Source organism: Carassius carassius, chromosome 1, assembly GCF_963082965.1.
Source record: "Carassius carassius chromosome 1, fCarCar2.1, whole genome shotgun sequence".
In the NCBI taxonomy this organism is placed as follows: Eukaryota; Metazoa; Chordata; class Actinopteri; order Cypriniformes; family Cyprinidae; genus Carassius; species Carassius carassius.
In genome coordinates this window covers 41,653,591-41,666,612 of record NC_081755.1, presented here as the reverse complement: position 1 = coordinate 41,666,612, position 13,022 = coordinate 41,653,591, and the positions used below count along the sequence as shown (strand labels likewise).

The window sequence follows — 13,022 nt, the reverse complement described above, 5'->3', positions numbered from 1 at the left end:
TCTTTATTGGAAATCACCTGATGCAAATTTGAAAGCTGTGTAAAGCAAAAGGTTGTTTTGTGTTTGTCAGTTTCAGTAGTCGATACCAGTGCCAGAAAACTCTGTGTTATCACTATAGATATTCAAATATTGTCAATAACATGTCAGTTTTTCATGGAATTCTGGTAGCTGCTAACTAATAGAATTATTAGTCTTTAAAATTTTATTTTAAAAAGAATTAAAAAACAAATGACAAGTCATAGAACAAATAAGCACAGTGATTTTTATGTGTCAGCAGAATCAGTAATAATTTACATTAAGACAAACCAACATAAATCAAGACCAATCATGCCTACTTCTACTTTCCAATGTGCGCTCCTTACGCTACAAGTGCGATGAGCTGTACAGTATAGCTGTGAATAATAACTCAGCAGTTATTGCTGTATCCGAGACCTGGCTAAATGCTGATATCCCAGACTCAACTGTAACTGGATATACAATACATCGGCGGGATCGTGAGGGCTGTGGGGGAGGAGTCGCCGCTTTGTATGTTGATGAAAACATCACTCAGATTCGACTGACTCACGTAGAAGACAAACATGAAGCATTGTGGGTCTGGTTACGTCCCAGTCGTCTTCCTCGAGGGTTAAGTTGTATTATTGCTGCTGTGCTCTATTTTCCTCCGCAATCTTCAACAACAGCACAACCTGAGCCACTAATCACTCAGTACCTCGATCGTTGCCTTAGGAATATTGAATGCAACTACCAACAGGCCGCAATTGTCATACTCGGTGATACAAATAAGTACAAGTCTGAAACCATCTGCAGCAGACATGGTCTGAAACAAATAGGGGCTGGAGCAACAAGAAAGACCAATCAATTAGACTCCATCTTTACTAACATTTCCTCCATGTTTGAGTCACCAGAGCATTTGCCTGCTTTTGGCTCCTCTGACCATGAGACTATCCTACTAAACGCTGGAAACTGGCCCATCAAGCCTGTCAAGCACATTTTTGTAGAAAACGTACTTCTGAAACAAATGGGCAACTGGGCCTTCTCATGACTACCTCTGATTTTTCTCACATTCATGAGGCTACGGACCCTGAGGCTAAGGTTAGTGCCTTCACTTCCACGATCAAGTCTATCTTAGATAAAACAATTCCATTTAAGAAAGTTTCTATCACAAATAATGATAAACCTTGGATGACCATACAAATCAAAGATCTGCTAAAAGAAAGACAGCGTGCCTTTTGTTCTGGCAATAAAACATCCTACAGTAAACTAAAAACAATTATTGCCAAAAAAATTAAGAACGCAAAGAAACAATATTATAAACATGAGGTAGAGAAACTGCAAAACACCAAGCCTAAGCAATGGTTTAAGTCTGTGAAGGCTTTAACAGGGATGGAAGGAGATAAGAGTGATGTGGTGTCTCAGGATCATAACATCATGCAATATGAGTGTGACAACTTGGCAAAGCATTTTGCTTCTGTGTGGGATTATGCAAGTCATATTTCTCCGTCTGAGGAAGAGGTTGCCTGCAAGTTATCCAGTTGTAGTATACCTCTTTTGAGTATTGGACAAGTTAAGGTCAGACTCCGCAAAGTGAAGGCAGCAAAGGCTGCTGGTCCTGACGCCATTCCTCCTTGGATATTAAAGACCTTTCACGAGGAACTGGCACCGGTGCTATGTGATATTTTTAACACGTGCATGCAAAATACAATTTTCCCAAAACAATGGAAGGAAGCTGTGGTCAAGGCTGTTCCCAAAAAAACAAAGCCCAGTTTTCCAGTAGACTATCGGCAGATTTCATTACTCAGCTGTGTTGGAAAAGTGTATGAAGGAATCCTCAGAGACACAATTCTGGAGGATACAGTTGCTAAAATTCAACCATCACAACACTGCTTCATGGCGAACAGATCAACTGACACTGCTATGATTCAAATTTTGCAATCCTGGCATGACGCACTTAACACCAATCCTAAATTTGACATCCATGCTGTTTTTGTTGATTTTACTCCAGCTTTTGACACAATTGATCATTGTCAACTGCTCTATGCTTTAGCTGACATGAATGTCAGACAACCGCTCTGGCTCAGTGTAAGGAGCTATCTGAGTAACAGAGAGCAAAAGGTGAAGGGCTCCTGTGTGTCTAACACCTATCCAATTGCAGCTGGTGTCCCTCAGGGGGGTCTTCTATCCCCTCTGCTTTTTGTCATCGCCATAAACAGCTTGGATTCCTTTCTGCCTCCCTCAGTAATTCCGGTCAAATGCTGATGATTTAACAATACTGAATTTTTAATGGGATCCCTACCAGGATTAACTCAGAAGGACTTGGACTCAGTGGCGGATTGGGGACAGGAATTTTCATTGGTAATGAACAAAGGTAAGACAGTGGACATGATCATTAGCGCCAGGAAAGATGAAAACATTCCCTGCCCTCCCTCTCCCGTCATATCAGGATATGCAATTGGCAGAGTTTCCATCTTTAAACTGCTTGGAGTCCAAATTTCTTCTGATCTGTCATGGGATGCCCACGTTAAGTACATGATTTCGAAGGTGCGTCCTAGAATACACTATCTCTGTGTTCATCACCACTGCATTGTTTCCTGTCTGTGTCTCCAAAACCTACTTACCTACTACGGCAGCATAGGGAGTTTGTTGTGCCCAGGAGTAAATCAAAAAGACATGAACTTTCTTTTATTCCACGTGCTCTTAAACTGTTTTATAAATAATTTACAGTTTTTGTTTTTTTGTATGAAGCCTGATGTATTCCATGGCGTTTTTTTTGTTTTTTTGCATCTGTTTTACTCTACCTGGTTGGTTGGTCTATTATTATTATTATTATTATTATTATTATTATGGTTTATAATTATTATTTCAATTCGCTATATAAGGTTGTTTTGAGTATGTGTTCTGTTTGATACATTTCAGTGTTTTGTTCTTTAATATCCTGCCTTGTCAAACTCTAAATAAAACTAAACTAAACTAAATCAAGTATTCAGGTTTCAGTGTTAAAGTCAGCATAAAATTAAAGCTCATCCTATCTAGTTTCTAAATGCGTGTTATTGATTGATTTTATCTGTGCATTTTTTGACCTTGTAATTTTGAAGTAATAACTCAGTCTTCCAGTGAAAAGACTTTCTGATGAAATATACCGGACCTCTCCAATCATTTAGTTGGCTTAAACTCTGCCCCTTTCTTACAATTGACTGCAAGTTCTCATTCACATCCGTTTAACAACCAATGCACACAACCATGCAAGTTCCTACCTTTTTTTTCCTTAGTCCATTTTACTTGGATGCACATCAAAATATGGAAGAAATTCTTGTTACTTTTGGTTTAAGACACTTTATTGTTGGTTATGTAAAAAAAAATACTATTATACGAAAGTGTTTAAGCAATTTACATTTTTGAAGTAGGTAAAGATGTCATATGGCAAAGATATATCAAATGGCACATCGAATTAAACATTACTTATAATCAGTGTGAATACCATGTCCCTATATCTTTGATAAATTTTGGACACAGGAGGACCACCATTCAAGTGGGGCTTAAATATGCCATGGAGGGATATATAAAAGGTTTTAAAATAAATAGTGTGGAAACTTTGTTTGGGTTTAAGAAATAGAATAAAATCAGTTCCATTGCATATGCTCTCAGGATACCTGTAATCACTGTTACAAGTACCAGAGGAACATCGTTTTTCCATTTTTGAAGCTTAAACCCCATAAATACAATGCAAGTTTTGCATCTTCCAATGTTTCTCTATGGCGCTGAAACCTACAGATGTCCAAGTTCTGCTCCCCATGAAACTGATACTTGACTGCCATTGGCTCATCTGTGTTCCAGGGGAGGGGCTTACTGATTCGCAGCCCTGATGAATGGAGAAGTGCGGCAAAAAGCTGCGTGGCACAGTGGCCAAAGATGCCCATCTAGCCCATATATACAAAGAAAACTAATTATAAAGCAGCCGAGCTTTGAAAACAGCTCGGAGTGATCATGCCATCTTCATAAGAATATGATTACCACGATCAAATTCACCAGGATTGTTCACACATGATCTATTAATGCTAACTTAACAGTAATTTACCAGTACTGTATGTGTGAAAGGGGCTTCCTCTGTATACGCTGTGAATTTGAATTGCTTAACGTCATCTGGTAAAACAGTGAGCATTATCTCACTAGATTTGTAATGTGAATCATTTATAAACCTTTGCCAACACTCGAGGACATCAACATACATCTAAATATGCCATGTATTGTACATTGCGATTTCAAAATAAATGTTTCTGCATGTGGCCATACATTAAAATGTAATGGATTTAAACATAATTTAATCACGCTGTAAAGTAAAACGTCACCAGGCCATTGGTGCCCTCTGAAGGTATTTGTTTTAATACATAATGTAGGCTACTTAAGTTGATTGTGCATACGTATTATGTATATTACGTTCAATACAATCCTGTAATTTCTTGGTTTTAATATTTTATTTAAGCCAATTATTATTATTGCATCATCGTTAGTTTATATATAAATATACTAAAGCCTGGTTTTCACTTAGATCTGTTTGTGTTACTAAAAAATATCAGATTACTCCGTTGTCAAAATAATCAGTAGATTACTCGATTACCAAAATAATCATTAGTTACAGCCCTAATATTAGTTAAAATACTTCTAAATACAACTGCACTGTTTTACTTTTTGTAATTAAAAATACGTAATTTGAAAATTTCGTAAAAATAATCAAAAAATGTTGTCACATTCTAATGAACTAAGTATTTGTCTCATCTGCTGAACTAAGTGTATTGTCACACCCCTAGTGTCGATAAGCGATGATATAGCTCATAATTTTCCAAGTGTATGACACAGCTTTAATTTTTCAAGTCATATAATCATGAAAAAGGAAATCAGTTTGAATAAAGAAAGCAATAACTTTGCCATAGTATCCTTTCAAATGTTAAAGTTGCCGCAGTCATTGCATGCTTTGCATGTGCTGCCCTGCCCCCGGAAAAAAGTTCAGTCTCAGGTTTGTTAGACTTGTTCAAGCTCCTATTGGTTACATTAATATTCTATAAAAGCAAACTCCGTGAAATAAGCGGAATCTTTCTCTTACTCTTGTGAATTACATTAATTTTTAATAATATACATACAGCAATGCTTGTTCAGCAGCTGTCTAGACTGCACCTTCTTGGACGTGTCACAGAGTAATAACAGCAGTCCAAAACCCAGTATGAATCTCATGGAAAATGTCATTGATTCAGACCGCATCAGGGGATAGTTAGAGAATCCACGGGCAATTACTTAAGCAAACATGAATCATTTGAATAATGCCGTTTTGGGGGGCTGAGAGGATGTTTGCTGGTAGTTAAGTATAATTGAGATGATAGTGATGATTACAGTGATGGATCTGATGCAGATGGCATTGATGTAAATTCAAGAGCTAATGATTATGATTTGCTTCCTTCACAGAGAGTCCAGCGAGGAGTGCAATGGAATTAGCGGTGCTCTCCCTGTGGAGCCCGCGCCCGGCTCGAGACTGAACGAGTGGTGTCCTGCCCCACCCCCTCCCGTCCCTCTGCCCGCGATCCACCCCACCATTATGGGGGACGGCCTGGACGTAGTGCAGATGTCGGGGAGCAGCAGCAGTCAGGGGCAGCCATCGTCCCAGGGCTCTACCGTCTTCAATCCCAATGCCCCAGAAACCAATAACCCTTCCCGGCCCAAGCGCCAGACCAACCAGCTGCAGTACCTGCTGAAGGTGGTGCTGAAGTCTCTTTGGAAGCACCAGTTCGCTTGGCCTTTCCATTCTCCTGTTGACGCCGTTAAACTGAATCTGCCTGTGAGTGAACAAACCATCCTTTTACTCTCCGGTCTTGACAATGTAGCTGCACTGATTTTTACTGCAATTTCTTGCCACTGAAATGGTGCTTGTTATGCTAGAGCAGATGTTTGATGGTCTGCTATTTAGTCTCTGCTATTTAGTGTTATTACATAAACTGCTTGCAAACAAACCTCATCAGTAAGTTGGCTTACCTCAAGTAGTTACTGTGGGGTTTTGCAAAGCCTGACATACAAAATAATGATCAGAAGAATTTCTTTTTAACGGAATGGTTTATTAGTTTCAACTTAGTCAACATAAAACATAAAAATAAAGTTGCATGTTTTATTTTATTTATTTATTTATTTATTTATTTTAATAATAGGCTGTGTGTGATCATATCAGAAAAAAACACACCCAAACTGAGCAAAAATGTGCAATTTAGTGCAGTTGCTGATATTTATAGTATAGCAGAAAAATTTATAGCATAAAATGCATACAAATATCAGTTGTCACTCTATATCTATCAAAAATTTGTGTTGATAAGATGATTTTAAATGAATATTCCTCAAAAATATTCCTCAAAAGCCTGATCATATTTTATCATATTTGATGTAGTGTTGGGCGATATGGTCATTTTTCAAATCTTCATATCGTCAGCCCGTGAGATCGACGATACACAATATTATCGAGCATGGGTGGAGCAAGAGAGAGACTCTTTGTTCTTGTCATAGAATAACTATTTGGTGTTTTAAACCGCGCAGGTGCGCGAGAGAGAGCCTATGGAGTCACCAATAATCAAAAAAAAATTACTTTCAAACATACTGACTGATTTAACTAACGTTAAATATAAAAATACTGTATTTAAAACAGCTAGTTCATAGAATATTTTTAAGGATGGCCTAATATTGAGCATAAACGAACATTTAAATATAAAGTATTTAAAACAGGTAAGTTGATATATTTGTAGTAAAGTTGAATTGAACTGATGCATCAGTCATACAGCGCTCCGGACCGCGCGCCTCATGACGAGTCTGACGCACCGTCACAGAAACAAGAATGAGATGCATTCTAACATAACTGTGGCATTAAACTCAGTTAGTGAGGGCTCGTTTAATATATTGCACATACAGTATATAGGCCGTTTAGATTACTTGTTCAAGTGCAATGAAATACCTTATATCTGCAGACGATGTAGGTGTGTTTGTGGATGGAGACTTTGTAACGGCCAAAACTATGTATTTTGCATGCATCACATTATAGTGCGGTGTGCATGAAAATAATAACAAGGCGGCAGATTGAACTTATTATCCATAGTGGTTCTCACATAGTCCTTCTACGTCATCACCACATAGTGTGTTTTATAAGTTAAGTGATCAGTCTTTAAGAAAAGGACTACGTGAGAACCATGCTCTATGGATGATAAATTCGCTCTGCCGCCTTGTTAATTATTTTGTCTTTTCTTTTTTTTGTGACATCAAGAAAGAGTTAATCTCATGTATGAGAAGAGCGCGTTACCGTTTACCAGCCATTAAATGCGTGGGACACCAACTCGTCGTTTTCTATCTCTTTCATTTCATGGATTTAACGAATTATCCGAGTCAAAGTGTTACAACTTCACCGACTACATGCTCTAATCCTCCTGCGCGTGCGAGGTGTGTGTGTGAAATGCGGGCAGTGAAATAGCTGGGCAGTTTAAAAGCCGAATTATAATAAGCAGCCTAATAAAAATAAAAATAGTTATTATTATTTAATATAGGAAAATGAGCCTAATATCGTCTTGATTATCGACAGAGAATTCTGCTTATGTCGATATCTCTGACGATCGTCGATACACGATACTATCGTCTATCGGCACAACCCTAATTTGATGCTTACTTTCTAACATGATTTTCTTAATGATGTTTGGATAATCAAGTAAACATAAAATTGCTTCAGTCCAGCAATTGTTCTTTTTTTTTTTTACTTGCAATATAAGTTATTTCTTAGGTTCACTTAATTTTCATAATTTCACATCAAGACCACAGCATCACAGCCTGAAGTTGGACACATTATTTAGGAGCTGTAGTTCACTGACAAGCTAGGTGATACCGCGTTCGAAATCAATCTGGGGTTATGAGAACGAATTTGCTTAATTGTCAGTGAACTACGGCTCTGTGTAGTTAGTACCCCTCATTCTAAAAGCAGGTGATGGTGATTTACTGCTAATCACGGGACCGGCTTTACTGACGAGATGCGCATGACAATGGAATGCGATTAATTACACAGGCCTAGAAATAAGTTGACACAATGTTTACATGGCGTTTTAAATCAGGGCAGGTAAGGGCATTTTCATACACATTTGGCCAATCAGTGTCTACTTACATCACGGGTAGTACCAGTTGTGCTACTTAGAGCCTGCTCCGGAGTAGGAGCTAATTTGGTTCTCGAAAAAGGCAGTCCAGTACTGAAATCACACCCAGTTCTGGCAATGCAAAAATGCCAAAAAGTGGGTAGCTCCACAGTTTATTCTGGTACTATGAAAAGGTGCCCGCAGTGCGAAAGGCCCTATTGCAAGCTTTTATTTACAGTAGCAAGTTGGCAGAGGAGGCATGTTTTTGTGTGAACGGCCCCTTAAAGGTGTAATAGTTACTTTGACTTCAAGTATATTCTCCATTGAAAGTCTCAAAGCTGCTTTTTGCTATTGCAACACAAAGTCATTATGACGATAAACGTTATGTATTGTGATGATATGCTGACTTTTGCAACCTCCTCTCCCTAGGACTATTACAAGATAATCAAAAACCCTATGGACATGGGAACAATCAAGAAACGCCTAGAGAACAGTTACTACATCAATGCCCAAGAATGTATTCAGGACTTCAACACCATGTTTACTAACTGCTATATTTACAATAAGGTACTGGATCACATTTCTGCACCCATTATTCACCGTGGAACGAAGTGGTGTGTTTGGGCATGTGGTTAATGGTATGTGTCGCCCCCTGCAGTCTGGGGATGACATAGTCTTAATGGCAGAAGCACTGGAGAAGGTGTTCCTCCACAAGATTTCAGAGATGCCCCAGCAGGAGGTCGAGTTGACGACCACAGCCGGAAAGGGTCGTGGCCGGGGCAGGAGGGATCCAGGTATAAGTCTCATACTTTTCTCGTACCTGAGTGCCACTTGCACTGCATAACTTTTAGGCATCCTACACAACTGCAGTGGCCAGTTCATAGGCTCTCCACTGTCTGACCTCTCTGGATGTAATGCGTGGACTTTTGCCTAATCGAGCTCCTCCTCTGTAGACCTAATGGGTGGATTTATATTTAGCGATAGGATATGGGTAAGGTTAAGGTGTGGTTGGAGTGTCTAGTTTCACCCATTATGTCCAGCGAGGGGGATGTTATCACAGAAATGCTTGTTTTAGACATCTCAAATTATAATTTTTTAATTCCTTTGTATTCTCTATTTTTGTATTAGACATTAACCTGAAAATTGCACCTGGCCTGGAGTCTTCACCCACAATTCCTCAAACACGTGGCCTTTCTAGTCTTGCTCCTGGGCCACAAATGAGAGGACCACCACAAGGTCCACCTACTTTACCTCCCCAGCCTATCATGCAAGCCTTGCCCCCTCGAGTACCCCCTTCGCTCCCTTTGCTCCCTACACACCCTCCCCTTGCGCCTCAATTAGGGCCACATTTTTCTATGGGCCCCACTGACTGCAACCCACAGGTCCCCATCATGACGGTTGTGCCTCCTCCAACCCAAACCACCCTGCCGCCCGTGCTCATGCAGCAGAGCACCCCTCCTATTCTACAAAGCCCCATCCCAATACCTCACAAAGTAAGTTGGCCTGTAACATTCAAACATGGTGTCATTCTTAGTTTTTAGTCTCGTGTCTTTGTCCTCACTCGCTTTTTATCAGCAGCAGAGAAAAAGTCAGAAAAGGAAAGCAGACACCACAACACCTACGGCAAACGACCCCCTGAACGAGTCCTCACCTGCTGAGTCGAAGTCAGGAAAGACTCTGCCACGCCGGGATACTACACGACCAAGCAAAGTATCCAAAAAGGAGGCACCGGACTCCCAGCACCATTGGACACCCCTCATTGGGACCCCCAGCCCCAAGCAACAAGAACAGCTACGCTACTGCTCCGGCATTGTAAAGGACATGTTTGCTAAGAAGCATGCTGCATACGCTTGGCCCTTCTACAAGCCAGTGGATGTGGATGCTCTAGGGCTGCACGATTACCATGACATCATCAAGCATCCCATGGACCTCAGCACTATTAAGGTGAAAATATAGCTGCTGGTTCTCAATCAAAGGATGAGCCACTCTTCCTTTCCATGCTTATTTGTCTTTGTCTTCTCTTTGGTTGTACAGGACAAGTTGGAAAACAGACAGTACAGAGATGCTCAGGAGTTTGCAGCAGATGTGCGGTTAATGTTCTCCAACTGCTATAAGTACAACCCTCCAGACCATGAAGTGGTGGCTATGGCACGCAAACTGCAGGTACGTGCTTACCTGCAAAACACTGTGTACATTAGGGCTTGCATGGCAAGTTTGTTTGTTTTGTTTTCTGTTAGTCTGGCGTCTAGCCGATAGTCATTACCGTATTTTTCGGTAAAAATTTTTCGAGTATAAGTCGCACCAGTCCAAAAATACATCATGATGAGGAAAAAAACATATAAGTCGCACTGGACTGTAAGTCGCATTTATATAGAACCAAGAACCAAGAGGAAACATTGCCGTCTACAGCCGCGAGAGGGCGCTCTATGTTTTCAGTGTAGACTACAGGAGCACTGAGCAGCATAGAGTGCCCTCTCGCGGCTGGAGATGGTAATATTTTCTATTGGTTCATTTCTCTTGGTTCATTTCTCTCGGTTCATGTCAAATTAATTTTGATAAATAAGTCGCACCTGACTATAAGTTGCAGGACCAGCCAAACTATGAAAAAAAGTGCGACTTATAGTCCGGAAAATACGGTATTTACTTTATGTTGGTGACTTGCAGTAGACCATGCTGCATTACTGGTCTTTGTTGAATCTGGTAGATCTTAGTGATGCACTGACAGCAGAGTCAGAAATTAACTGCTCCATTATGGGGCAATACTTGATCCGTTTACACCCATTAAAGATTTTTGCTCTTGATATTGTAATAATTATTTAGTAGGGGTGTGACGAGACACAAGACTGGGTTCACGAAAACTAGATGAGACGAGATTTTTATACTTTTTTTTTTTTTTTTATAAAAGAAATCCTCAGTGATTAAATTTATAGGGCAAAATTGTTTTTATTCAACTGAAAAACACATAATGCTAAAAATTGAAGTGCATTTTGAAATCAACTTGTACTTTTAAAATTAAACATCTATTGTAATTTTATGCAGTAATTTAAAATAAACAACATGTAAACACTGCAGAAAGGTTTGCCACAAACTCAACTGACCGGCAAGTAATTGCACAAAAGTTATAAATGGTATAAATAAAAATAATAAACAACACAAGTATCCCTTTAAAGTGGAAGTAAAGCAGTCAGGCGAGTTTTTATTTAGTAAAATGATTTCCACTTTAATAAAAAAAATTTTATATATATATATAAAATAAACACAATAAATGTATCCATTTAAAAGAATAAAGCAGTGGTTCCCAAACTGGGGGGTGCAGCAAGGCTGAGGGACAGTTAGGGCCCTATGAAATCCTACGATTAACTTTAATCGTCACAGTCGAAAATAGACTTAATTTGTGAAGAGGCTTTTTTTTTTTTTTTTTGCCCTTTAACTTGATTTGTTGTGGCATTTTTGGCCCCAAGCCCCTGTTAATTTCCAACCCTAATAGACAGAAAAGTGTGAAAGTGGTTAGGAAATTTAAACGTTCATGTTTCCCATGCCAAATCCATGAAAGAAAAAAAAAAAAAAAAAAAAACAATACTTTTCCACTTTATTACATTTTCTATAGGGGCTTTTGCACCGGAGGAAACTTTTCATAGTTTCTAGATCTATTGGCGGAAGTTCCCGCTTTTTGGAGTGTTTGCACTGCAGGAAGTAGGAACGTTTTTAGTTCAAGGAACTCTGCTTAGGGGAACTAAATGAGCTCCTACTTCAGAGTAGGGTCTGAAACAGATCTGTAGGAACTACCAGTGGCGTACAGGTACACTGGTTGGCACTAGTTGCCAAACATACGAAATACCGGCTACTGTGTAAAAATATTTACTCATATTAACCATATTAACCACAAACATGGAAAACAGCGATAATGGAATTTACCTGTTCTCTGCACATTGTTCTTTTCTCAGACTCAGCATCGATATGCAACACTGCAAGTTGTCATAGGGGATTTAGTCAGATTTCGGTGCTCTTTCAATTGTGTAAATTGTGCATTTTACATTCCATCTCCGTTGTCACGAAACCCATGACACACAACAAAAAGCATCTCTGAACACGGCGTCCTTCATTCACTGGTTGATGAAGTTTTTAAATGCCCTGAATGAAGAGGTTGAATGTAACATGAAGTGTACATTGCTGAATTCTGAAATGAAGATTGGAATCATCTTAAACTAGATCGACAAAAGGTTTTCTCTTTTTGTAGGATGTGTTTGAGATGCGTTTTGCTAAAATGCCCGATGAGCCAGAGGAAATGCTGGCACCCGCTCCTGCGCCAGTGCTCCACCCGGCTCCTGTCAAGACACAGCCTCCCATGGGCACGGCCTCGTCCTCTGACAGCTCCAGTGATTCCTCATCTGAATCTGACTCCTCCACGGACGACTCTGAAGAGGAGAGAGCCCAGAGGCTAGCAGAGCTCCAGGAGCAAGTGAGCAGATATACGCTCAGTTTTTGCCAGCACGTCCCTAAGGAAGGGGTCTTTCCAAGGACAGGCTGGCTCAAAGATCTGTCACCACAGATACTGGAAGTTTATACTTTACTGTCCCCTGAGAAGAGTTTAATCTCCCTGTTTTGTTTCTTCTCTTTTGTTGCTCAGCTGAAAGCGGTTCATGAGCAGCTGGCTGCCTTGTCCCAGCCTCAGGCCACCAAACCAAAGAAAAAAGAGAAGGAAAAGAAGGAGAAGAAGAAAGACAAGCACAAAAAGAAAGCGGGAGTCATGCCTGCACTTGAAGAGATCCTAGATCCACCTCCTACCCTCAAGGCTCCAGGAAAGCCTAAGAACAAGGATCCTCTTCCTAAGAAGCCCAAGAAGCTGAGGTGAGCTATATATGGTTATGCAACCACATTTTAAGCAAGAAA

The 13,022-nt window shown here is 39.9% G+C and overlaps 1 protein-coding gene across 6 annotated transcripts in view; it reads left to right on the top strand.

The window, feature by feature from the left end:
- Nucleotides 1-13,022, top strand: part of brd4 (bromodomain containing 4) — a 54,284-nt gene that overhangs the window by 31,994 nt on the left and 9,268 nt on the right. For 5 of the 6 annotated variants that reach the window (XM_059559427.1, XM_059559421.1, XM_059559402.1 and 2 more), the window contains exons 2-9: nt 5,452-5,821; nt 8,562-8,699; nt 8,791-8,926; nt 9,261-9,625; nt 9,708-10,076; nt 10,167-10,295; nt 12,370-12,591; nt 12,760-12,980. In XM_059559427.1, the coding sequence (XP_059415410.1) occupies nt 5,582-5,821; nt 8,562-8,699; nt 8,791-8,926; nt 9,261-9,625; nt 9,708-10,076; nt 10,167-10,295; nt 12,370-12,591; nt 12,760-12,980 (1,820 nt within the window). In that variant the 5' untranslated portion in view covers nt 5,452-5,581. The remainder of the gene's footprint in view (nt 1-5,451; nt 5,822-8,561; nt 8,700-8,790; nt 8,927-9,260; nt 9,626-9,707; nt 10,077-10,166; nt 10,296-12,369; nt 12,592-12,759; nt 12,981-13,022) is intronic. The other variant, XM_059559415.1, reaches the window with a different exon arrangement.